This window comes from Narcine bancroftii, chromosome 4 (assembly GCF_036971445.1).
Source record: "Narcine bancroftii isolate sNarBan1 chromosome 4, sNarBan1.hap1, whole genome shotgun sequence".
NCBI lineage: Eukaryota > Metazoa > Chordata > Chondrichthyes > Torpediniformes > Narcinidae > Narcine > Narcine bancroftii.
The window spans coordinates 225,606,333-225,631,225 of record NC_091472.1 but is presented as its reverse complement, the minus strand read 5'-3'; the positions used below and the strand labels follow the sequence as shown (position 1 = coordinate 225,631,225).

General features: G+C 39.1%; 1 protein-coding gene and 1 long non-coding RNA gene across 44 annotated transcripts in view; both read left to right on the top strand.

Moving 5' to 3' along the window:
• Positions 1-24,893, top strand: part of LOC138761651 (poly(rC)-binding protein 3) — a 139,113-nt gene that overhangs the window by 83,834 nt on the left and 30,386 nt on the right. For 18 of the 43 annotated variants that reach the window (XM_069934162.1, XM_069934173.1, XM_069934166.1 and 15 more), the window contains 7 exons: positions 411-434; positions 674-721; positions 9,562-9,594; positions 9,706-9,822; positions 12,840-12,971; positions 16,359-16,499; positions 20,471-20,614. In XM_069934162.1, the coding sequence (XP_069790263.1) occupies positions 411-434; positions 674-721; positions 9,562-9,594; positions 9,706-9,822; positions 12,840-12,971; positions 16,359-16,499; positions 20,471-20,614 (639 nt within the window). Of the gene's footprint in view, positions 1-404; positions 467-673; positions 722-9,561; positions 9,595-9,705; positions 9,823-12,839; positions 12,972-16,358; positions 16,500-20,470; positions 20,615-24,893 lie in introns of those variants that run through there. The other 25 variants (XM_069934177.1, XM_069934160.1, XM_069934159.1 and 22 more) reach the window with 10 other exon arrangements.
• Positions 8,027-8,641, top strand: LOC138761654 (uncharacterized). Its single transcript, XR_011356416.1, has 2 exons — positions 8,027-8,382; positions 8,443-8,641. It is a non-coding gene; the product is annotated as an uncharacterized lncRNA (long non-coding RNA).

The following is a 24,893-nucleotide window of genomic DNA, read 5'->3' as shown; positions in this document are numbered from 1 at the left end:
ACCCCACAGTGATGAAACCAGCCTGTGTACTCTCCACGGTACACTTATAGAAGTTTTTGAGAGCCTTTGCTGACATACCGAATCTCCTCAATCACCTCACAAAAGTATAGCTGCTGGCAGGCCTTTGTTATTGCATCAACATGGAGGCACCAGACAGATCCTTGGAGATGTTAATCTATGCATGACCATGAACCATTAGAGGTTCCATATCCCTGGTTGTTGCATGGTTATTAATTATACATAATATGTTTTATCATAACCCAATTGTTAATGTATTTGTCCAAAGCAAATTAAGGACTTCGGATATAAAGAACATTTTAAGTGAATGAGCTAAGAAGTATATTGTAATACATTTGTAAGTGCTGACTATACACCAAATATTTATACATATTTCTCTTTGATTCTTGCAGGAAGTTGGAAGTATCATTGGAAAGGTCAGCACTAAGATTTTACTTTGTGCTTCTTGGTAATTCAGACCCCACTTAAGTCTTTATATTGTAAGCATAGTGAAACTGTTTAATATGTTGGTCTAATAATGTTAAGGTCTTCTATCTTCCATAAATAGAAATGTTCATGCTATATTGTGAATTTTTTTTGTCTTGTCCTCAGTAAGCCATATTTTTAATATATCGCCCAAGAAATAATTTGTAACTTTTTGTGTGATTCATTACAGATCAATGTATTACTGTCACTTAAATTTAAGGGTGAATCTTCTACCAAGGTCTGTACAGATCATAAATGGGCAATTCCCTTATGGAGGCTAAGGTCATCAGAGAAGGGATGTCTGTGGGATCCTGTTAGTCTCTATGGAATCCAAAAAGGAACTGTGAACACCCAAGGATTTTCTGGCTCTTAAACTGGGAAATCTGCTTGCTGATACTTTGTCAGATTAATGTAATGCAAGTACATTGGGTTCAATGAAGTGAATTGGGGAAACAAATGTGAAGTGATTTGTTGAAGCTAATTTAAATATTTTCATTATTTTCATGTCTGCTTTTTACTTAAATATTTAAAATTTTTAAATTAGACACTAACCCAAATGATTTTGAATGTCAAAAACATTCTTAAATGTTCAGATTATGTGGCAGATTTGGGGGCCAGTAAGTCTACAAATGGAACTTCCCTAGTTAACCATATCCATTGTGTGAAGCCCTGCCCAAGTCTCATCAACTTGCTGGGAACAAGGTGGAGTCACGTGATGGAGTAGTGGCCGGTCGGGGAACTCCAGCTCTCTCCGGAAAAGTTTTAAAAAAAACAGAGAAAACGCAAAGGCACAAACACGAAAATTAAAATAAAGTGAAAGTAAAGGTGGGAAGAAAATGGCAACGAAGAAAGAAAAGTCTAAAGCAACAGGAAGAAGAGAAGAATAAAAGACATCGGAAGAAGAAGGTGAAGGCCTTACCTGTCCAAGGAGGCCCGCTGTGGAGAGAGAAGCCCGCTCCCTCAGGTCAGTCGAAGTCCCGAGCTCGGGACTACAAAAATGGCTCGCGGAGTCGATCTCCACAGCTGAGAATGACAGCCACAACACAACAACAAGAGGAGAACATAGAAAATAACGAGAACAAGAAAGAAGAGAGTAAAAAGAAATCAAAGAAACAACATGACCAACCCAGAGGAAGAAGAAGAGGAAGAACACAGAGAAATGGAAGAAGGGAAAGGCAAGACAATGGATATATTTTTTTTTTAAGAATATATGGAATCAGTAAAAGAATGGCAATCACAATAATTTAGTGAGATAAAAAGAAGAATAAAAAGTACAGAAGAAAAAATGAATAGATTAGAGATGGTCATGTCAGATATAGGAAAAAAGAGTGGACAAGGTGGAAGAACGAGAAACAGCCGTAGAAATGGAAGTAGAGGACTTAAAAAAGAAATTAGAAGAATCTAATAAAAAAGTTAGAGACACAAGAGCTGTTAGCTCAGAAGATAGATATAATGGAAAATTATAACAGAAAAAATAATATAAAGATAGTGGGCCTTAAGGAAGATGAAGAAGGCAAGAATATGAGAGAATTTATAAAAGATTGGATCCCCAGGGTCCTCGGAAGACCAGAATTACAGGAAGAAATGGAAATAGAAAGGGCACATAGAACATTAGCCCCTAAACCACAACCACAACAAAAACCAAGATCCATTTTAGTAAAATTCCTAAGATATACAACAAGAGAAAATATATTGGAGAAAGCCTTGAAGAAAATAAGAGAAGACAAAAAACCACTGGAATAAAAAGGTCAAAAAAATGTTTTCTATCCAGATATAAGTTTTGAACTCCTGAAGAAGAGGAAGGAGTTTAATACAGCAAAAGCGATCCGATGGAAAAAAGGATATAAATTTATGCTAAACTACCCAGCGGTACTTAAAATAGTTAGTCCAGGGCAGCAAAACAGACTATTCTCGGATCCGGAGGAAGCACGAAAATTTGCAGAACAACTACAAAACAGACAGAGAGATGAAGACATGTAACGAGAGCAAAAATGACCACGAACTATATGTATGTGTGTATATGGGTATGTGTGTGTGTATGTATATAATAGAATATATATTATATATATATATATATGTGTGTATATATGACAACGGCTCTGTATACGCTTATCTTTGTGAGGTTTTTCAGTTGGTTGTTTTTCCAGACTCTTTTGTGTAGTCTTCCAAAGGCGCTATTTGCCTTGGCGAGTCTGTTGTCTATCTCATTGTCGATCCTTGCATCTGATGAAATGGTGCAGCTGAGATAGGTAAACTGGTTGACCGTTTTGAGTTTTGTGTGCCCGATGGAGATGTGGGGGGGCTGGTAGTCATGGTGGTGAGCTGGCCGTTGTCATACCCACACTCCTGTTCGGCTCCGAATCATGGGTCCTCTACCGGCATCACCTACGGCTCCTAGAACGCTTCCACCAGCGTTGTCTCCGCTCCATCCTCAACATCCATTGGAGCGCTTTCATCCCTAACGTCGAAGTACTCGAGATGGCAGAGGTCGACAGCATCGAGTCCACGCTGCTGAAGATCCAGCTGCGCTGGATGGGTCACGTCTCCAGAATGGAGGACCATCGCCTTCCCAAGATCGTGTTATATGGCGAGCTCTCCACTGGCCACCGTGACAGAGGTGCACCAAAGAAAAGGTACAAGGACTGCCTAAAGAAATCTCTTGGTGCCTGCCACATTGACCACCGCCAATGTGCTGATACCGCCTCAAACCGTGCATCTTGGCGCTTCACAGTTTGGCGGGCAGCAACCTCCTTTGAAGAAGACCGCAGAGCCCACCTCACTGACAAAAGGCAAAGGAGGAAAAACCCAACACCCAACCCCAACCAACCAATTTTCCCCTGCAGCCGCTGCAACCGTGTCTGCCTGTCCCGCATCGGACTTGTCAGCCACAAACGAGCCTGCAGCTGACGTGGACTTTTACCCCCTCCATAAATCTTCGTCCGCGAAGCCAAGCCAAAGATATGTGTGTATATATATATATATGTGTGTGTGTGTGTGTGTATACATGTGTGTATGTGTATTTAAAAGAAAATATATGGAGTATAGATAAGAATTAATAAGGGAAAGAAAGGGAAGAGGAAGTAAGGAGGGAATTAAGAGAGTGATCTTTGTATATGAAAATTAAAATCTTTTCTGGGGGGGCTGGGTGGGGAGGAGTTACGGTCACTACGAAATCAGTTGACGCTTGCGGGTGAATTCGCAAATCCAAATGGAGAGGGGAGATGTGGTTGCCCGACAAGGGATAAAGGGCAACTCAGGAAGGGGAGGGGAAAGTGGGGTTAAAGAAATTTTAGATAGGAGAATAAGGGAAATGTTTGGTGTTTTAGAAATGTTGTCTTATAAAGTGTTCAAAAAAAGAAAGCAGAAATGGATAAGAAGGAAAGGTAATGATGGAGAAACGGAAAGGGAAGATAAACAAAGTATGAAATGGCTATGTTGAACTATATGACTTTAAATATTAATGGAATACATAACCAAATCAAAAGGAAGAAACTGCTAAATTTACTGAAAAAAGAAAAAAATGATATAGCATTCGTGGAAGAAACACACTTAACTGAAGTGGAGCACAAGTAATTAAAGAGAGATTGGATAGGACATGTAACAGCAGTGTCATATAATTCAAAAGCTAGAGGAGGGGCTATATTAATCAGTAAAAATGTACCAATTAAAATAGAAGAGGAAATAATAGATCCAGCAGGGAGATACGTAATGATAAAATGTCAGATATATTCGGAGTTTTGGAATTTACTCAATGTATATTCACCTAACGAAGAAGATCAAAAATTTATACAAGATATTTTTTTGACGATAGCAGACACGCAAGGGAACATACTAATAGGAGGGGATTTCAACCTTAATTTGGATTCAAACATGGATAAAACTGGGAAAAAAATTAACAGAAAGAACAAAGTAACCAAATTTATAATTAAATCGATGCAAGAAATGCAACTTTTGGATATATGGAGGAAACAACACCCAAAGGAAAAGGAATAATCATATTATTCAGGTAGACATAAAACATACTCAAGAATAGACCTATTCCTGTTATCAGCTCGTATGCAAGACAGAGTTAGGAAAACAGAATATAAAGCTAGAATATTATCGGACCACTCACCCCTGATATTGACAATAGAGTTAGAGGACATCCCTCCAAGAATGTATAGATGGAGATTAAACTCCATGATACTTAAAAGGCAGGATTTTAGAGAATTAATTGAAAGACAAATTAAAATGTACTTTGAAATAAATACGGAATCAGTGAAAGATAAGTTTATACTATGGGACGCAATGAAAGCGTTCATCAGAGTGCAAATAATAAGTTATGTAACCAAGATGAAGAAGGACTACAATCAGGAAACAGAGCAGTTGGAAAGGGAAATAGCAAATATAGAAAAAGAATTAGCAATGAAGGAAGACACAACTAAAAGAAGAGAATTGGCAGATAAAAAAATAAAATATGAAACACTACAAACATATAAGGTGGAGAAGAACATAATGAAGACAAAACAGAAATATTATGAACTAGGAGAAAAAACGCACAAAATTCTAGCGTGGCAGCTTAAGTCAGAACAAACTAAGAGAATGGTATTGGCATCGAGGAAAAAAGACAAACAAATCACATATAATCCAACGGAGATTAATGAAAACTGCAGAGAATTCTACGAACAATTATACCAAACTGAAAACGAAGGGAAAGAAGACAAAATAGATGAATTTTTAACTAAAATTGAACTACCGAAATTATAAACAGAGGAACAAAATAAATTAACAGAACCATTTGAAATAGTAGAAATACAAGAGATAATTTAAAAAAAACTACCGAATAATAAAACACCAGGAGAGGATGGATTTCCAATGGAATTCTACAAAACATTTAAAGATTTATTAATTCCTCCCCTCCTGGAAGTAATCAACCAGATTGATAAAACACAAAGCTTACCAGATTCATGCAAAACAGCAATAATTACAGTAGTACCAAAGACGGAAAGATTCACTCGCACCAGTGTCATAAAGACCAATATCTTAACACAGATTATAAGATAATAGCTAAACTATTAGCAAACAGATTAGCCGACTATGTACCTAAAATAGTAAATCTAGACCAAACTGAATTTATTAAAAAAAGACGAACAACAGACAATATTTGTAAATTTATAAACTTAATTCATGCAGTAGAAGGGAGTAAAGCGCCAACAGTAGCAGTTGCTTTAGACGCTGAGAAGGCCTTTGACAGAGTAGAATGGAATTATTTATTCAAAGTATTGCAAAAATTCACTTTACCAGAGAAGTATATTAATTGGATTAAAGCATTATATAAGGGGCCATTGGCGAAAGTGTCAGTAAATGGATATATATTAAAGCAATTTAATTTAAGCAGATCAACAAGGCAGGGATGCCCACTATTACCCTTATTGTTCGCGTTAGCTATAGAACCACTAGCAGAATTGATAACAGAAAATAAAATAAAAAGGATAAAAATAAAAGACAAGTAATATAAAATCAGTTTATTTGCAGATGATGTTATAGTATACTTAACAGAACCAGAATTATCAATAAAAGAATTACATAAGAAATTGAAGGAATCTGGAGAAGTGTCAGGTTACAAGATTAACGCAAATAAAAGTGAAGCAATGCCTATGAATAATGCGGATTTCTCAAAATTTAAGAAGGAATCACCATTCAGATGGCAAATGCAAGCAATAAGATACCTAGGTATACAAATAAATAAAAACCTCGGCCATCTATATAAACTCAATTATTATCCACTAATGAAAAAATTACAGGACGATTTAGAGCATTGGAAAGATTTACCATTAACACTAATAGGAAGGATAAACTGTATTAAAATGAGCATTTTCCCAAGGATATTATATCTATTTCAGGCATTGCCAATACACTTGACAGAGAAATTCTTCAAGGAGTTAAAGAAAATAATAAGGAAATTTTTATGGAAAGGGGGGAAACCGAGGATAGCACTAGATAAATTAACAGAATGGTATAAACAAGGAGGCTTACAACTGCCAAACTTTAAAAATGATTATAGAGCCGCACAATTAAGATACCTATCAGATTTTTATCAAACAAGGGAAAAGCCAGATTGGACTAGATTCTTCTTTCTTTGGCTTGGCTTCGCGGACGAAGATTTATGGAGGGGGTAAAAAGTCCACGTCAGCTGCAGGCTCGTTTGTGGCTGACAAGTCCGATGCGGGACAGGCAGACTCGGTTGCAGATTAGAACTAGATAAAATAGGGGAGAAGATACCCGAACATATATAAATGGGATGAAAAATTGGTACAACGTAGGAATTCTCCAGTATTACATAATCTGCTCAATATTTGGAAGAAGATTCATGTAGAAAGGAATAAAACAAATTACCAACTACCAAAACTAATACTGACGCAAAATCAGCTAATCCCTTTTACAATAGGTAACCTTTCCTTTAGAGAATGGGAGAATAAAGGGATCAAAAGAATAGAAAATTGCTTTTCGGGAAATAAATTATTATCCTTTGAACAAATGAAGGATAAATATAATATATCTCACGATACAGTGTTGGCATACTACCAACTGAAATCCTACTTGAAGGACAAATTGGGAAGCAGTCTGAGGTTACCAGAGGGAAGTAATTTTGAATATGTGATTACAGACACAATGATAATCAAAAAATTTATAACAAACATGTATATTAAACTACAAGAAAAGGAGAATGAGGAAACAAATGGTAAAACTAAACAAAAATGGGAACAAGATCTAAACATAAAGATAACGAAGGAAACATGGGAGAAGTTATGCTCAGGAACTATGAGAAATACAATAAATACGAGGTTACGTATGATACAATATAACTGGCTACACAGGCTATACATTACACCTCAAAAGTTAAATAAATGGGACCCAACAGTATCTGACAGATGTTTTCGCTGTAAAAAGGAAATGGGAACAACAATTCATGCAATCTGGACATGTGAGAAAGTGAACAAATTTTGGGAAGATCTAAACCAGATATTAAATAAAATCACAAAAAGCAATATACCAAAAAACCCAGAGATCTGCCTCCTAAGTAACATAAAAAACAAAGAATTTGGACTTGATTTGGATGGTGCACCAAAAAGATTTGTTATGATAGCCCTAGCTGTAGCAAAAAAATGCATTATGTCAGCCTGGAAATTAGAAGATAACTTGAGAATACAACAATGGTATATAGAAATGAATAAATGTATTCCATTAGAAAAAATAACATATAATTTAAGAAATAATATTACAGTATTTGAACAAATATGGGAGCCATACATGAAACATAATAGAGAAAACCTACCGGGGACATCTACCACCTAAAATGACAGAAGAAGAAGAGAATGAAAAGAGCTGACTCAGTGGAATTTCTTGTTTATTTTTATTGAGTGACAACATTGTTTGACGGGTTTAATGTATCTTAGATTCTGAACTTTAAATGAATGGGAGGGGAGGTAGGGAGGGTGGGATGGGAAGAGGGAAGGGGTGGAGAAAACGACACTATATATTTGAAAAGGAAAATGTATGTATCTTGATCAATGTGGTTTATTGTGTCAAAAATTTACAAAAAATTAAAAAAAAAACTTGCTGGGAACTGGTCTTACAGTGTGCTGTGGAACATGCTGGAAGAAGCAGTACAATTTTGAGTGCAGGTGGCCAAGGATCTCGGCAGTGTAGTCTCTGCCCTGTGTAAGGTAAAACATCATGAGATGGGAATGTGTAGGGAGTTACCCTGTACAGGGCAGTAACAAGAAGGGGAGGTGTCCTTGTACTCTTGTTAGGTAAAACATCATGAGATGGGACCGGAGAAGGAGTCACCCAGTACTAAGGAGTAACAGAATGCATCCTTGTACTTACAAGATAAGAGAGACATTGATGGATTGAGAGGCAGGAAGCTAGCAGGGAAAGGATAGCAACAGTTTAAGAGAGACATTGATGGATTGAGAGGCAGGAAGCTAGCAGGGAAAGGATAGCAACAGTTTTAGTCATTGGACAAGTAATGATATGATGATTTTCTAAGCATGTATCCAAGGGTATAAAAAATCACCATTTTGCTGATAACGGCAGAATGCATTCTCCGACTAACTTGTTAGTCGCAAGTGTTACAATCCGGTAATAAAGAACAAAGAACCCTGATTTCGACTCAGCCTGGTGTTTGTCTCACTCATTCATGAACAAAGCAGACCTAACACCTGTCAAAAGCATAGAAAACAAATTGTGATTTATATTGACATCGATCTGTGCACATTACTGTATATGAAGGCATACTGGACCCCCCCCCCCACCCCAACCTTTTTTTTCCTCCAAAAAAACCGGCCTGGGTCTTGTATACAAAGGTGACATTTTGGAGAGCATGGTATTGCCACCGGCCACGGTATCAGGGAGGGAGGGATCCACTGCTGTCTGCCCAATATTGCTGTCAGGCCCCGATATCAGGGAGGGAACGATTCCACCCCTCTCTTTTCCCTGACCCCCCCCGCCCCAAGTTTGTCCTTTGTCCTAGCATTCGCCCACAATGAAACAACACCAAATAAAACATGGTAGCCACCAAGGCCAGGTCTCACGAGATTTGGCTTACCCATAAATACACTAAAACATGTCCACTAAAAACTTTTTACTTCTTAATACTCCCCACTGATGCTGTCAATTTAAAATTTTCTAATCCAGAGCCTGCTTATGCTGTCAGAATGTTGATTGTACACTCTACTACCCATTTTTATCCTGTCATAGATTATAGAATAGCACTTTATCGAGCATGAACTACATGTTCATGATATATTGTGAAATCTTAGGTTTTTTTTGTCTTGCCCTCAGTAAGGCATGTCTTTAATATTTGGCCCAAGAAATAATTTGTAACTTTTTGTGTGATTCATTACAGACTAATGTATTACTGTCACTTAAATTTAAGGGTGAATCTTCTACCAAGGTCTGTACAGATCATAAATGTGCAATTCCCATGTGGAGGCTAAGGACATCAGAGAAGGGATGTCTGTGGCATCCTGCTAGTTTATCTCTGGAAAAATTTGCAGTTACAATATCTGCTTTATGTTTCCATTTTTTTTCCAGAAAGGTGAAACTGTGAAAAAGATGCGTGAAGAGGTAGGTAAAATGTTGTTGACTGATGCCTTACATTGAGCTTGAATTTCTGTTTATGCACTGAATGACATATGTATTTTCTGGAGTAACTTTGGCATTCTTGCACTATTTCAGAGTGGTGCACGTATTAATATCTCTGAAGGAAATTGTCCAGAGAGAATTGTAACCATTACAGGCCCAACTGATGCAATATTCAAGGCATTTGCAATGATTGCATTCAAGTTTGAGGAGGTAAGAGATTGTTTCTCTCCCCATGAATTTTAAATCATGTGATTTAGACGAGATCTGTCCTGCAGAAGAATTGATAACATTTGTGTTGGTTTCTACTTGTCTTGTTTTGTAATTTATTAATGGGGTACCTTTTCCCCCCAAAAATGCTCAAAACTGAGGCAGTCCTGCTGTACATAGCCAAAAGAATGAGAACGTGTGCATTTCTGATGGGTAATTTAAACGATTTGTACCTTATTGAGATCAAGCTACTATATCCCTGTCAACCCTTAAAGTTGAGACTAGATATTAAGGATGTGAAGAGGCCTTCACCTGAAATTCTAAATTGAATATCTGTACCATCCCCAGTCATAAATAAATAATAACATGGTGGTACTATTGGTTCAGACTGTGATTTAAGCAAAGAAAATTCAAAACTCAATGTGACTGCCTGGGAATTTAAATTCAATAAATGAAATGATGTTGAATCGAATGTCAGTGATGTCCGTGAAAGTATTGAATCGTGTTGTTTTTTTTTAAAATTGGGTTCCCACTATCTTTTGGGAGACAAATCTGGCCTAAAGTAACTTCATATCCATTTGACATTGAAATGTCAAAACCAACAGGTCAAGCAGCATTTGTGGGAAAAGAAACAAAGCTAACATCTCATGTTGATGATGCTTCATCAATATCTCAAAGTGACATTCATTTGTATCAAACTGTTAAAGTAAACCATTAAAATAAAAGGTGGACCACAAATTTTGCGAGAGACTACCAATAATATAACACCTTTTACATATCTTTTACAGAATGTTCCAAACTACTTTAACACTTCTGAAGTGTATTCATTGTAATTGTTCCAGGGGGCCATTTGTACATGTTAGGTTTCAACAAATGAGGTAATAACTAATAACAGATGGTAGATAAATTTTGGCCAAGACATTCCAGAAAATTGTCTTTTCCCCCAAGAAAATGGTTCCACAAGATGTCTACCAAGGAGAAAAGATGATGTCTCAATTTAATTCTTCCAAAAAATACATTTTCAACAGTATCAGTGAGATTTTTATACTGAAATTTCTGGATGGGGGTGAAGCTGTTACCTGAAATGTTCTGATTCAAGAACAAGGTGTCCTATAGACTGGTTGACTAACAGCAATCAAAGGAGCTGGCTGGATAGCTGCTCAGCAGAAAACAATCCACCAGAATAACCTGGAATTCTGTATTTCACTCTGTTTTTCCACATCTTGCACTATTACAAAGAAGGCTAGTATTAGCTTGAGGGACTGTAACTCATCTTCTGACAAGACGTGACTGCACTGAGGACTCTCATTTAAATCAACAATCTCAGATAAATAACTAACCTTTGAGTTTGGACTGATTGAAAGTCAATAATCTGTAATCTAAGTGATTTTTTTCTCTTCATAGATACTGGATATTGACAAGATTCTCTTGTTTCCTGTTCTGCATTATTTTGCAGTCTACTGATCCAGCAGATTTTCAATTTTTTTTAGTTTAGACATACAGCATGGTAACAGGCCATTTCAGCCTACAAATCCATGCTGCCCACTTTACACCCCCTGATACATTTTGAACAGTGGGAGGAAACCCCTACAGACATGGGGAGAACGTACAAACCCCTTACAAATAGTGCAGAACTTGAAGACCGGTCTGGTCCTGATCACTGGCAGTGTAAAGGAGTTGCAATAACTGCTACACCAACCATTTTTCCTTCTCTGTTCTGATTCATCTTGTGGATATATATCTCATCAAATGCCTGCAATTAACAAGCCTTCAGCACCATGTCTTCCCTCACCACCATCTTTTATGTCATTCAGTCCTTTTGTTCTTTCCATTCTTCCCCTTCTCTGCAACTTAAAATGTATTTGATTTGTAACTTTGCTTCACTAAAAGGTCATCGATTTGAAGTCTTAGTTGTTTATCTTTCTCCAAATCTGTTTGACCCAGTGAGTATTTACAGCTTTTCTGCTATTCCATCAGCTCTAATGCTTGCAAGGAAATACCTTCTTTATTTCCATTGACCACTATCTTCCAGCTAAAAAAATTAGTAATTATCATTGTTGAATAGAAATTGTGAGAAATACTGAAGGTAGCAAAGACACAATGTATTCCAGATGGCAAACTTAAATGTCCTCCACCATTCCTGCTGCAAGATTTCCACGATAGCAGTGACCTGTGACCAACCAATTGCAGCTGTTTACCAATACCATTCTAACCATGATATATTTGTGAGCGCAGTAATCTGCTCCCTTTTCAATGTTCTTGCCTGCGTGCATCGGGATATACACAGTATTCAAGCTTGGGATCATGTGTGGCATGAATACAATGTGCCACTAAAGTGCCAAGCAACTGGAGAGTCCAGTCACAACCCTTTGCCATTCTACTATATCAATTACATTTGTGATGCCCTGAGAGTCATCGTTGACAAGAAACTTAACTTATTTTGATGTTTATTTACCATAGCTACAAGAACAAAACATAACTGAATATTTTATGGTGTGAGTCACCCTCTTTATCCACAAATATACTATTTGCAAGGCACAAATGTGATGGGTACACCCTAATTTCCTCAATGAATACAGCTCCTGGAGCAGTCAGTGAGCACAGCATGGCGGTGAAGGCAAAATCACTCATTTGAAAGACAATTTAGCTGGTCCATCACCAATGCACCTTGACTCCATTGTGTATATTTGCAAAAAGCATTGTCCGTGTACGGTCTGTGAAGGCTTCTGTGACAAGAGATTTTAAATATGCAAAATATATTGTCAAAAAGGGATGGGAAACAGCATGACACTGTCATTTCCTCCAATATCCCTCCAAGATTTACACCACCCTGTCCTGAAAATAAAGTACCTAGTCATTAAAATCTGAAAACTGTCCTCTATCTGCTATGGTTTATGATGCCAGTAAACCAACAATTTATCAAAGTATGGTCGATCTTGCCACATCATATGGAGATTTTTTTCAAAAAATTATGCAGAAATTAATGTTTGGTTTCATTCAGAATTTACTTCTAATTTCAGGACATTGACAATTCAATGACCAACAGTACAGCCACCAGTAAACCTCCCGTCACCTTGCGACTCGTTGTACCAGCCAGCCAGTGCGGCTCTCTGATTGGAAAAGGAGGCTCCAAAATCAAAGAAATTCGTGAGGTTAGTTTTTCCCATCATTCAGTAGTAATCTTGACAGTAGTTTATCTTGTTGGAATGCTTAATTTAATGTGAAACTCCATTCCAAAATAATGAGTTGCTCGCTAATGTGCAAAACTGACAATGGTGTACCAATTTTTATAACAACTAGATTTGTTGGACATATGAGTAGTCCTTGTGTTTGACCTGACACCTGGTGATGCCCTTAATGTCAGTTTTATGCTGGCACTTTAAGAGTACATGCAATCCCCAGGTAAAAAACTAATTCTGTTACCTTGGTCTGTCTTTAATTTGAATTTGTGTGTCAGTTGGAATAGGTGCATATGATCCTTATTTAGTGTCAGTTAGTCAAATGTTTATCTTAAAATATAGTATATTAGCATATCTTTTAACTTTATATGCATATAAAACACTTCCCAATACATGAAAACATCCTAAATGTAATATTAGAGTACGTATTAATAATAATACAGATAATATAGTACTGTACACAAAAAGTAACTACATATGATCATAAGATCATGATTAAAAGTAAACGTGAGATGATGATGGAGAGATGGCTACAGTACAGGTACCCCATGGCCCTCCCACATCTTCGCGCCTTCCAATCTGCGCCCGGCTCCTTCGCTCACTCCTTGCACCCTCCCACTCCTTCCCTCCTCAGTGGCACAATCGCACTTTAAGTCTGGGCTGTCATTTTGTGGGGCCCCCCACCTTCCCCACTGCCAGGCTGCTCGTCCTCTCGCCCATCCACTGTTTTGCTCAGGCCGCATGCGGTGAGACCTGACAGTGGCATTATGATGGAACGCGCTGCTGCCTCTTCTCCCTCCCTCCCCTCCGACAGGCTGCTCGTCCCCTCACCTATCCGCTACATTCCCTGGGCCACATGCAGCATAGCCTGACAGCGGATGCACGTCACCAGCCACCTGACAATCGAGAAGACATTGGTAATCTATCACACAATACAAATGTGTGATTCATTCTTACTCCACAATTCATGTAGTTCACACGCTACATTGGTGACTCCAACAGGTTCAACCAGCAGTTGGGCCTGAAGTTGACAGACCAAGCAGCTCTCCACATGGTCTCGCTAAAACTGCCAATGTTCTGGGTGTCGCAACCACACTTGGTTCAAACTGACCAAGGCCCAGTTCCACTTCCGATAGATTGCCGCCGTCGACACCTGCTATTACCTCATAGCAGTGAGGGTTGTCAATTTCCTATGGCAGCCTCCAGAGCAAGGCAAATATGGTGCCCTCAAAGAGCTACTAACCTGAACTTTCGAGCTATCATAGCATGAGTGTGCTGCCCATTTGCTGCACATGGACAGTTTGGGGGAACAGGGGTCCATCCGCCCTCATGAGCAAGATGCTTGCACTCGCTGAGGGGCACAGGCCTTCTGCCTGCTCTTTAAGCAGATTTTCTTGGAACAGATGCCAGAGGATATCTGATTCTTTCTTGTCTATGTGGACTTCAGTGACCCGAGGAAAGTCGCAGCCTGGGTGGACGTGCTCTGGAGAGCGAAAAAAGAAATCAGTGCTTCAGTGGAACTGATCACCAAATCCCAGCAACAAGGCCACAGCAGACGGAGAGGCGTGGACCCCCCTACTCACCCATATTGTTATTATCAACAATGATGGGATGCATAATGTTGATGCTACTAACCCTGTGCATTTCCGGGAAACATCATGGCCAACTGTCATTAATGGCTGGGGAAGTTGGCCAATGTGACAGCCTCTTCCATGTGTGGGACTCTGTCAGGAAAGCGGATCCTCATCAACATCGCTGCCAAAATAAGTGTCCTTTCCCCGACAGTCTAGACATGCGAATGCCCAGCTGGGCCCGCCATTGAGGGCAGCGAACAGCACCTCAATACGAACTTACAGCACCTGCACCGTGCCCCTAAGATTTGCTGGCCACCAACTTAAGTTGACTTTCACTGTCGCAGCAGTGGTGCAACCGCTCCTGATAGCCAATTTCCTTCATGCCCTCTGCCTGCTGGTAGACTTAAAAGGGTGGTATTTAGTGCACGCCAGAACTTTCCAGATGATGCTCCTGGGGGGAAGCCAAACTACCAGTCCTCCAACCTCAACTCCGTCACGCTGTCCGACGATGCCTACGCACACATCCTGGCAGAGTTCCTTGCAATTGTGGCACAACCATTCTCCTCCGCTTAACCAAAGCACATGGTAAGGCACCACATCCTCACTGAGGGCCCCCTGCTCCACGCCTAAGAAAATGGGGGAGTTGGGGATAATGTGGCAGTCGGAAAGCTCCTGGACCTCCCCTCTGCACATGGTCCCGAAAGCAGCAGGAGGGTGGAGGCCATGTGGTGAATACTGATGCCTCAACGAGGCCACCACACAGATACCCGGTGCCCTATAACCAAGCTTAACTGCCACCTTACAAGGAACACTGGTGTTTTCGAAAGATTGATTTAATCATCAAATTCCAGTGCACCCCAAGGATATACCCAAAACTGCCAGTTCTGGCAGGGAGTCGCGAACTGAATCGCAAACCAGCTGACAAAGTGGCCAGCGAATGCGGAGATCACTAGGTCCCCACAGGGACCAACAGCAATTGTCCTACGTAACCACACACATGGTGGGAAACAGCGGGCAATGGCAGGAACACCGGCCATTCGGAAGTCGTTGCTGCGATGATGTCACTCCTTTCATCAGAGGCAGGTAGTGAACATCAGCAGAGTTGGCAATGAAATAAATCAGTCTTCAACCTCGACTTGACTGTGTTGTTCTTAATCCACACTTTGTATAGCACACACGCTCTATTCAATTCATTTGCTATTATAACAAGATGTAATTCAAAATGTTAACTCAGTTCCTTTCTGAGCATTTCTAGTGTTTACTATTTTTATTTCAGGTTTAAGAAATCTGCAATATTTAATTTTTAATTGGGAAGTGCTTTCCAATTAGGAGAATCATTCTAACACTTCCCCCAGTGCAATGTGTTGATCATGAAGGGAAGGCATTGAGTTAGTTCTTCAAAATAATAGATTAATGGAAATGTTTGGGGGGAAAAAGTTTTTCTATGGATACATTTACCAAATTCTAGTTAATATTAAATCTATTTTTAATATCTTTCAGAAAGTGCATTCCAGATAATCACCGCTTGTTACCTTAAAGAAATAAGTCTGTGCTTTGATAACTTGTCCACCTACCAGCACTTTCTCTTTACCTAACGTATTCAGAGATGCATATTTATTAAAATATATTTATTTATAATGCAACCAAGTTTCATTGAATAGTCATGGGATCCACTCATTTATTGTACCACAAGACCATTTTCTAGAGTCTAGAAACAGACCTACTGTTTTTAACCTATAGCAGCCAATGTTGATACATGTGCACAGATGCTTCTTTTGTTTTCCAGTCAACAGGAGCTCAAGTCCAAGTGGCAGGGGACATGTTGCCTAATTCCACTGAACGAGCTGTGACAATCTCCGGGATGCCAGATGCAATCATCCAGTGTGTGAAGCAAATATGTGTGGTGATGCTGGAGGTAGAGTATAAGGCGAGCATCAAGAGAATTTTAAAGAGGAAGCAATGGCAACTTTCTCTTATTTAACTTCACTGGGAATTAGCTAAAGGAATGATTACATCTTACAAGATCATTTAATTAACTCGGTAATACAAGTACGTAAAATTCAGTTTTGAAGAGACAGTATCAATTGTGCGTTAGATTCATTCTCCTTTTGATGTCCTTTGTTTAACTGGAAATATTTTGGAACGAACAGGTACAGATATACCCCGCTTTACGAAACTATGAAACTTTTTGTAAGCTGAAATGGTGTAAAGCGAAAACCCATTCAAAGTCAATTTGAGTATTTGTAAAGCGGGATATACCTGTATATTATCATCATTTTCCCATTTAAATTTCACCTCTAAATATTTGAATACAGGTACATGATCCTTTATCCGGACGTTAAAATCCGGAAAGCTCCAAAATCTGGCAAGTGGGGACCGGGTGGGGGTGGATACGGCAGCACAATTCGGCTGGGGTTTCTGAAATCTGGAAAAATCCAAACATGCTGTCCCCCAAGGGTTCAGAATAAAGGATTGTGTACCTGTAGTTAGACAAATTAAAAATCCACAATAAACTCTCAAGAGCCTGTTACTGTGCTGTATGTTTAAATTTGAAACTTAATCTAAAGGGGACTTGATTTCTAAATAGCAAAAAGCACAAATGACTATTTGTAATGGTTATTCATGCAAACAGGAGACAATTTTCTATTGATAATACAATTAATGTAATGAAACACTGATATAGATGTTAGTGTTCCCTTCCGGCCCATGCTGCCCAAATTAACCAATGACCTCCAATGTTCTGAAGAGTGGGAGGAAACTAGAGCACTCAGAGGAAACCATGCAGACATGAAGAGAACATACAATCTCCTTACAGACAATGCCAGATTTGAACTGGGGTTGCTGGCTCCGCAATAGTATTGCGCTAACTGCTACGCTAACTGTGCCATCCTTTTATTTGACATTATTCATCATGCAAATTCCCATTTGATTTAGCCAGAAGTTGCAGGTTCAGTTGTAAGCAAGACCCCGAATTAGATATTTTTTCAGTGAAATTATTGGCATGGAAATGTGCTCATGTTTTTCAGGGGGACTTTATGGACATGAATGAAAGAAACACCAGATTCCAGATAATAGTGTTAATAGTTTCTTGCTCTCCCATGCAAAGAAAGACATAAATTGACATTGATCATTTTCAAAATCTATAAAATTGAATAGATGCACGTGAGTGCATTCATTAAATTTGAATCCTCTTGCTGTGTTCTTATTTAGATCCTCAGTATAATAATTTTTGAATAAGTAGCTTGACATATCAATGTAAAAGCAGAGTCACCAAAATGTTCCAGAATATTTTCCCTCCTAGTAGAAAATGAACTGTGAATTTTCAGTGAAGGCAAACCCAGTATTATTTTAAACATAGGTGGTCAGCTCACAACTTGGAGAGTGGTTCCAGTGTACTTGTGTCATTCTCTTTTATGCTGAGATGAAACTATTGTGAATGTCAGACTGGTGTAAAGTGTTAGTAAACAAAACTCCATCTATCAAGAAATGAGCAAACATGTAAGCTCTAGAAATGTTTACAGCATTTTGGTAACAAACGCGATAGTTTTATAAGAAGAAAAACTGCTGGAAATTCTCAGCAGCCATATATAAAACTATATTGTTTTGTCCTCAGCCCTTTGATCTTCACTTTTGCAGTCATTCATCTCCCTGTAACTTCAAGATCATGTTGCCATCAAGGCAGAAGTTGAGAACACCATGCACATGCAGTGCAACAGAATCACCGTCTAATCACTGGTGCAATCTAGCCCAATATTTCTTGCTGATTATTTGGTGATGCAAACGTTAACTCAGTTCCTTTCTAGTGTGTACTCTTTTTATGTCAGATTTGAGAAATCTGCAATATTTAATTTTAATTGGAGAAGGAGAACATTTTAACACTTCCCTCTGTGCAATGTGTTGTTACACTGAAAGGAAATGGAAGAATGACTCTGTGCCTCAGTGTATTAATATTTCACAGTGGGGTTCTCCATCCTGTGCTCTTTCTGAAGCTGATAGCAAACACAACGATCTTGGGCCTCACCTCACCAGAGTCGTCATAAGATAAAACCTCACCAGTGAGATTATATCAGGGGTTAGGTTTAAGGGAGAATTGGTTACCTATTTCATTATCATCCTGGAACCCGTAGGTCCATTGTACGGACCTACGGCCTGTAAAAATGAAATAAATTTGACTCATTCCATCATATGCTGCATTAAATGAGCTCATCCTGCTTCTAAGATGAACAAAAAGTTAAGAATCTTTCTCAATAAAAAGATTATAGTTAGAAAGGTAGGATAATTGGATTTGTTTACCTTTCCATTCCAAGTGTCCTAACTGAAGGACCTTCTAATCCAAGTGCAACTTGAAGATCAAGCTAAAATTAGCTATGTTTACATGATATGAATGGTCCATCACATTTCTAGCTGTCTCCCACCAGTTAATTTTGAAGAGCAGGGATCATGGATATGTTGCCTGAGTTGCTTTTTGGTATGGAACTGGAGTAGTGTGTGATGGCGCTTTCTTTTAAAAATTAAAACGAATTAGAAATACCTCTGCCATTATTTCACTAATTGGAGTAAAGAACAGCAAACATGAAATGAACTTACTTGAGGTGGCTACAGAGGTAAGGTTTTGAAGATTAAAATCTAGAGTGCTTCAAATTCATTATTTTGGAATTTTTAACCATCTGACATTTTTTATTGGGAATTTTCAATTACGTATTCTGTCTCATGACACTAAAGGAGTTTATTTTTGAAATACTCAATTTTGTCAACCTTTTAATTGTCACAGTCATAGAAGGATGTCATTTATCTTGTATTTGTCAAAGAAATGATCTGATTCTTGATTGAGAGTTTTGAAAATAAATGACAAGATAATGCTAATATTAATATTTGAGAGCTCTAATGCTTAAATCATTGCTATAACCGAATCACATGATGTCACATGGATCAAAGTAGGTAAGTGTTAAATTTCCCTATTTCAGAAGTGGAGGGATATTCCTGTCTTCTTAAAGCAAAGTTCTGACAGAAAGTGAGATGGACTCAATCTCAACTTGATTCCTAGTGGATGTGTTTACAAAGTCAGCCATGTCTTCCATTGCTTGTATTTTTGTCATAATGCATTATCTAAGTATTTTTTTAAACTCTTGATATCATAAAAGATGAGGTGCCCACACTAGCAAAGGCAACTCATTTACAACTGTGAGATCAAGAAAATGTGTGATATTTATTAAAAATGGATTTGAACCAGAGTAATGCTTCACTGTTGGAACAGAATCTCTATTACTCTTTCAATTTAATTTCTTCTTGTTAACACACCACCCATCTCAGCATCCTCTCTAAGCATACATGTTCATGTCAAATGACTGCTGGTCTTTGAAAGACCATTAAGATCAGATTGACAGTACTTGCCACATACTGTATCATATAGGAACTTTATATCTGATAACTTTTTAGTTACAAGATAACTTTTCAGACAAGAATTGAAATAATGAGCTTCCATTTCCATAGTAAGCTTGACCTGTTTGATTCTGGTATTGGCTCAGAGCCATAAAGTTCCCCAAATTAATTCTGTTAGCTATATTGTCATAACTTGATAATATTAGTTATTTATAATTGAGTCAAAACTGAGGAGGTGGTGTGCAAGAAATTGTTCCAAATGACTTTTTTGTTTCCAAGTATATCCAACAGCAGGAAATCAAATAGTAACAAATAATAATTGTTGATTCTTAACATTTCATTAAGTGTAATTTTTCTGATGCATTTATCTTGATGGATTAATCTAAGTTAATATGGGATGTAGCAGTTGTAAAAATGTTTGATGTTGCTGTTTTATGATTGATTGATTTTGCCTTTATTTTTTCCAGAGTTGAACCTATTCTAATGCTGTTTCTAACATGCTTTCCCTGTCCCTCCTAGTCCCCACCGAAAGGTGCCACCATTCCCTACCGCCCAAAGCCCGCCTCTGCCCCCGTCATTTTTGCAGGTGGCCAGGTAAGAGCAGATCCCCTCTCGGCCTCCGCAGCCAACCTCAGCCTCTTACTGCAGCACCAGCCACTGCCTGTTAGTGCATTCAGGTTTCTCATCTTCACTTGCATGTTGTTTCCTAATGATCACTGAGATGTGTCAGATATTGCTTAGAAGTGTGTGTGTCTGCGTGCGTGTGTCTGCGTGCTTGTCTGTGTGTGTGACCATGTTCGTGCATACTTTGACAATATTGAGTATCTCCACATCATCCTAAACATGCACCTTGTCTCAGCAAAGATTTTATCTACTATCTAAGTAAATTCCATGTGTATGAAATTTGAAACATTTCAAGATCCTGAATTGTTTAAATTGATTTATTATTGTTTTAAACCATTAATTCAGGATAAGGTCTAGCAACTTCATGATTTGTTACTACATAATTGTGTGCAATCTTGAGAACTTACAGCAATTCAAGAGTAATAAGCAATTATTGAGATACTCAATATTAGAGCTGAAACACAATAGAACCTTTCTCCAATTACTGCAATATTTTGCCTTCCAAGTAATAGGTAATTGAGGAAAATAATGATAAAGTTAAGTCATGTGTAGCATTAACGGTTTGTCTACAATAGATGAGTGAAGGGGTTTCAGAGATACTTGAGAAAAACTTGGTGGTGCTTACTGAAGCATTTTGTGGCCTTTGGATTGTTTGCCACCAAGTGGTGAAGTTTTGGTTTGGCTGCTGTTCTCAAGATTGTTATTTGAATGTTCCAATTAAATCTAATGGTATGTGAATATCTGATGCACCCTGTGACTTCAACAATGCCCAATACAAACTGGAGTAATGACACCTTTCTTGACAAGGATTGAACCAAGGTCACCAGAACTCTAAGTCAGCAATTCAGTATAAATATTTTGTACCTTAAATTTACTCTCAAAACTTGTGATCTGCATTCCCTTATAGATTCTCACTCATCTCACAAATCAGATCAGAAACTATTTATTGTAATGTAATAAAACAAATGCAAAATTACATGAAATTGCCTTTTGTCTGCCATAAGGCAGACAAAGATGCCATTAACGTCACCCAGTGCCTCTTGCAGTCAGAGAAAGAGAAGCAAAAGAGAATTCCTTCAGAGTCACTTAGTTCAGTGGATTCACCTCCAGCACTCTCGCAGCTCCACAAGACTCCGGTTCAGTTCCATCAAACCTCCACCACGATGAGGAAGCCTTCAGTGGCCAGGGCCCTTCAGGAACCCTTCTTGCCTTTGGCACCCTCTCAAATCCCAGTTCCGGTACTTGGTTCTCTTGAGCCAGTCTCCAGCAGCCCGCAGCCTGGTGTGAGTCCTTTGCCTCAAATCGCTAGCAGGCACAGCCTCTGTGGGTTCCTCACCTGCAAGTTGCTGCCTGTGTGCTTTTCAGCCACAGAGCCCCTCACTGGTTCTCTTCTGAATGCAACCCCAGAGCCCATGGTCACGGGATTCTAAGTAAAACACACAGTTTGTTCCTTAAAATATCGGCCATTTAAAGCCCAGATCTGTCGACAGTAGGACTGGGAGGTAGGACCCTTCAGGGGAGCGTTGTGCTCCACACTCTCCCCAGGTTCACACCAGTGGCAATGTTGCCATTACACAGCTCCAGCGCGCCATCATTTTAAAAAAAAAAAATTCTCTGGTTGTCATGCTTTCAGGCACCAAGGTGCAAAGTTCTTGAATTTTTGATAACCTCTCTCTGTTAAAATATTCTTCAAGTTTATCGATGTCTCTTCCTGTGGCTTGTTATTAGACCTTTAAACACATCAGTTTTGTCCAGACTATATGCCATTTGTTTGAAGATGTTATACAGACTGTTGGCATTAATTTATGAGTATGCGTGACTTGTTCTCAGTAGCCTTTTTTTGAAATTGTTATTGTAGCTTATTGGCAGTAAAATCCAGTTTAATTTTGTGCAGTATTGATGCTTGTAATGCATGAATTTTCACATTTATGTTTATTTGAGCAAAGCAGTAATAATGGTAATCAGTACATTCATAATCTGATAATTCCAACAGCAATATTGTTAGAAATCTTCGCTGCAACAGCCTATCCCTGAAGTTTTGTAAAATTATAGGTCAGGCATTTCATCAGCACAGAAGTATTAAAGGTTGCACCCAGCCCTCCATTTACCTTTCTCATGGGCCCACTGCTTAAAATTTTGGTCGTCATAGAACAGAGAACAATACAGCACAGTACAGGCCCTTGATGTTGGCATATATTCCTTCCAAAACAAGTACTAAACCCTCCCTATCCTGTAACCCTCTATTTTTCTTTCAGCCTCCACCACCATCCCCGGCAAGGCATTCCAGGCACCCCCAACTCTGCTTAAAAAAAAATTTTAAAAATTGATTCCCCTAAACTTCCCTCCCTTTACTTTGCACACATTTCCTCTGGTGTTTGCTGTTCCTGCCCTGGGAAACAGGTGCTGGCTGTCCACCCTATCTGTGCCTCTCATGACCTTGTAGTCCTCTATCTAGTCTTCTCTCGTCCTTCTAGCCCCACGGAGAAAAGGCCCAGCTCTGCTAACCTTGCCTGATGACTTGTTTCTCAATCCAGGCAACATCTTGGTAAATTTCGTCTGTACCCTCTCCACAGCTTCCACATCCTTCCTATAATGAGGTGACCAAAACTGAACACAATACTCTGAGGTCTCACCAGAGTTGCAAATCTCTACTTCTGAACTCAATTCCCCCTATTAATGAAGCTCAGCAACCCATAGGCCTTCTTAACAATCCTATCAGGCTATGCGGCGACCTTGAGGGACATCTGGATTTGAACTCCAAGGTCCCTCTGTTCATCCACACACTTGAGTAACCAACTATTAACCCTGTACTCAGCCTTCAGGTTTGTCCTTCCAAAATGCATCACCTCTCTCTTATTTGGATTGAATTCCATCTGGTTCTTTTCTGCCCAACTCTCCATCCTAAGTCCTCTTGTAACCTTTGACAACCTTTAGCTCCATCCACCACTCCTTCAACCTCGTGTCATCTGCAAACATCCTTCCGCCTCTTCACCCAGGTCATTTATAAAAAAACTCAAAGAGTAGGGGTCCAAGAAGAGATCCTTGCAGCATTCCACTAGTCACTGACCTCCAGGCAGAACACTTTCCTTTCACTACTACTTTCTTCCTATAAGTCATTTCTTATCTACACAGCCAAAGTTAAACTGATCCCATGCCTCAAGACTTTCTGGATGAGTCTCTCATGGGAGACCTTATCAAATGCCTTGCTGAAATTCATGTAGACCACATCTACTGCCCTACCCTCATAAACTTCTCTTGTTATTTCAAGAAACTCAATTAGACTCTTGAGGCATGACCTTCCCTTCACAAAGCTATGAGTAAGTAGACTGTTCTCCAAATGCTCATAGATCTTAACCTTAAGAACCCTCTCCATTAGTTTGCACACCACTGTCTTAAGACTCACTGGTCTATAATTCCCAGGATTCTCCCTATTACTTTTTTTTAGACAAAAAGACTACATTTGCCATTCTGCAATCCTCCAGCACCTCCCCTGCGACCAAAGAGGATTCAAAGATCATAGCTACTGCCCCCAGCTATCTCTTCTCTCACTTCCCTTAGCAGTCTGGGGTATATCACATCTGGCCCTGAGGATTTATCAATTTTGATGTTTTTAAGAAGACCCAACCCTTCCTCTTCCTTAATCTCCATATTGTCCAGCACACAGGCCTGTTCAATTTTGACCTCACTGAGATCAAAGTCATTTTCTCTTGTGAATACTGACACAAAGAATACATTCAGGACCTCTCCAACCTCCTTCCTCCAGGCACATGTTGCTTCCTTTATCCTTTAGAGACCCCACCTTCATTCTCTCCATCCTTCTGTTCTTCACATACACTAGAATGCCTTGGGGTTCTCCTTGTCCTACATTCAAAGGCATTCTCATTCTCCCTTCAAGCTCTCCTAAGTCCTTTCTTAAGCTCCTTCCTGGCTACCATATACTTCTTATGATGTTTACTGCTTCCTATATGTATCCTCCCTTCTTCCTCTTGACTAGTTGCCTGACCGGTTTTGTCAGCCACAGTTCCCTTCTTTTCCTTGACCCAGTGGGACAAACCTATCCTGAACCCTGGATGAGTGGTCCCTAATCTTTCTCCACATTACTTCTGTGCTTTCACCCTTAAACACCTATATCCAATTTACTCTTGTTAGTTTCTGCCTCATCCCTTCATAGTTAGCCCTCCCTCAGTTAAGCACTTTCCCATTTTTGACTGTTGGATCCTTTTCCATAGATCTGTTGAAGCTAAGGGAGTTGTGGTCACTGTCACCAAAGTGCTTCCCCACCAGAAGTCTGCCACGTGACCAGGTTCATTCCCCAGAA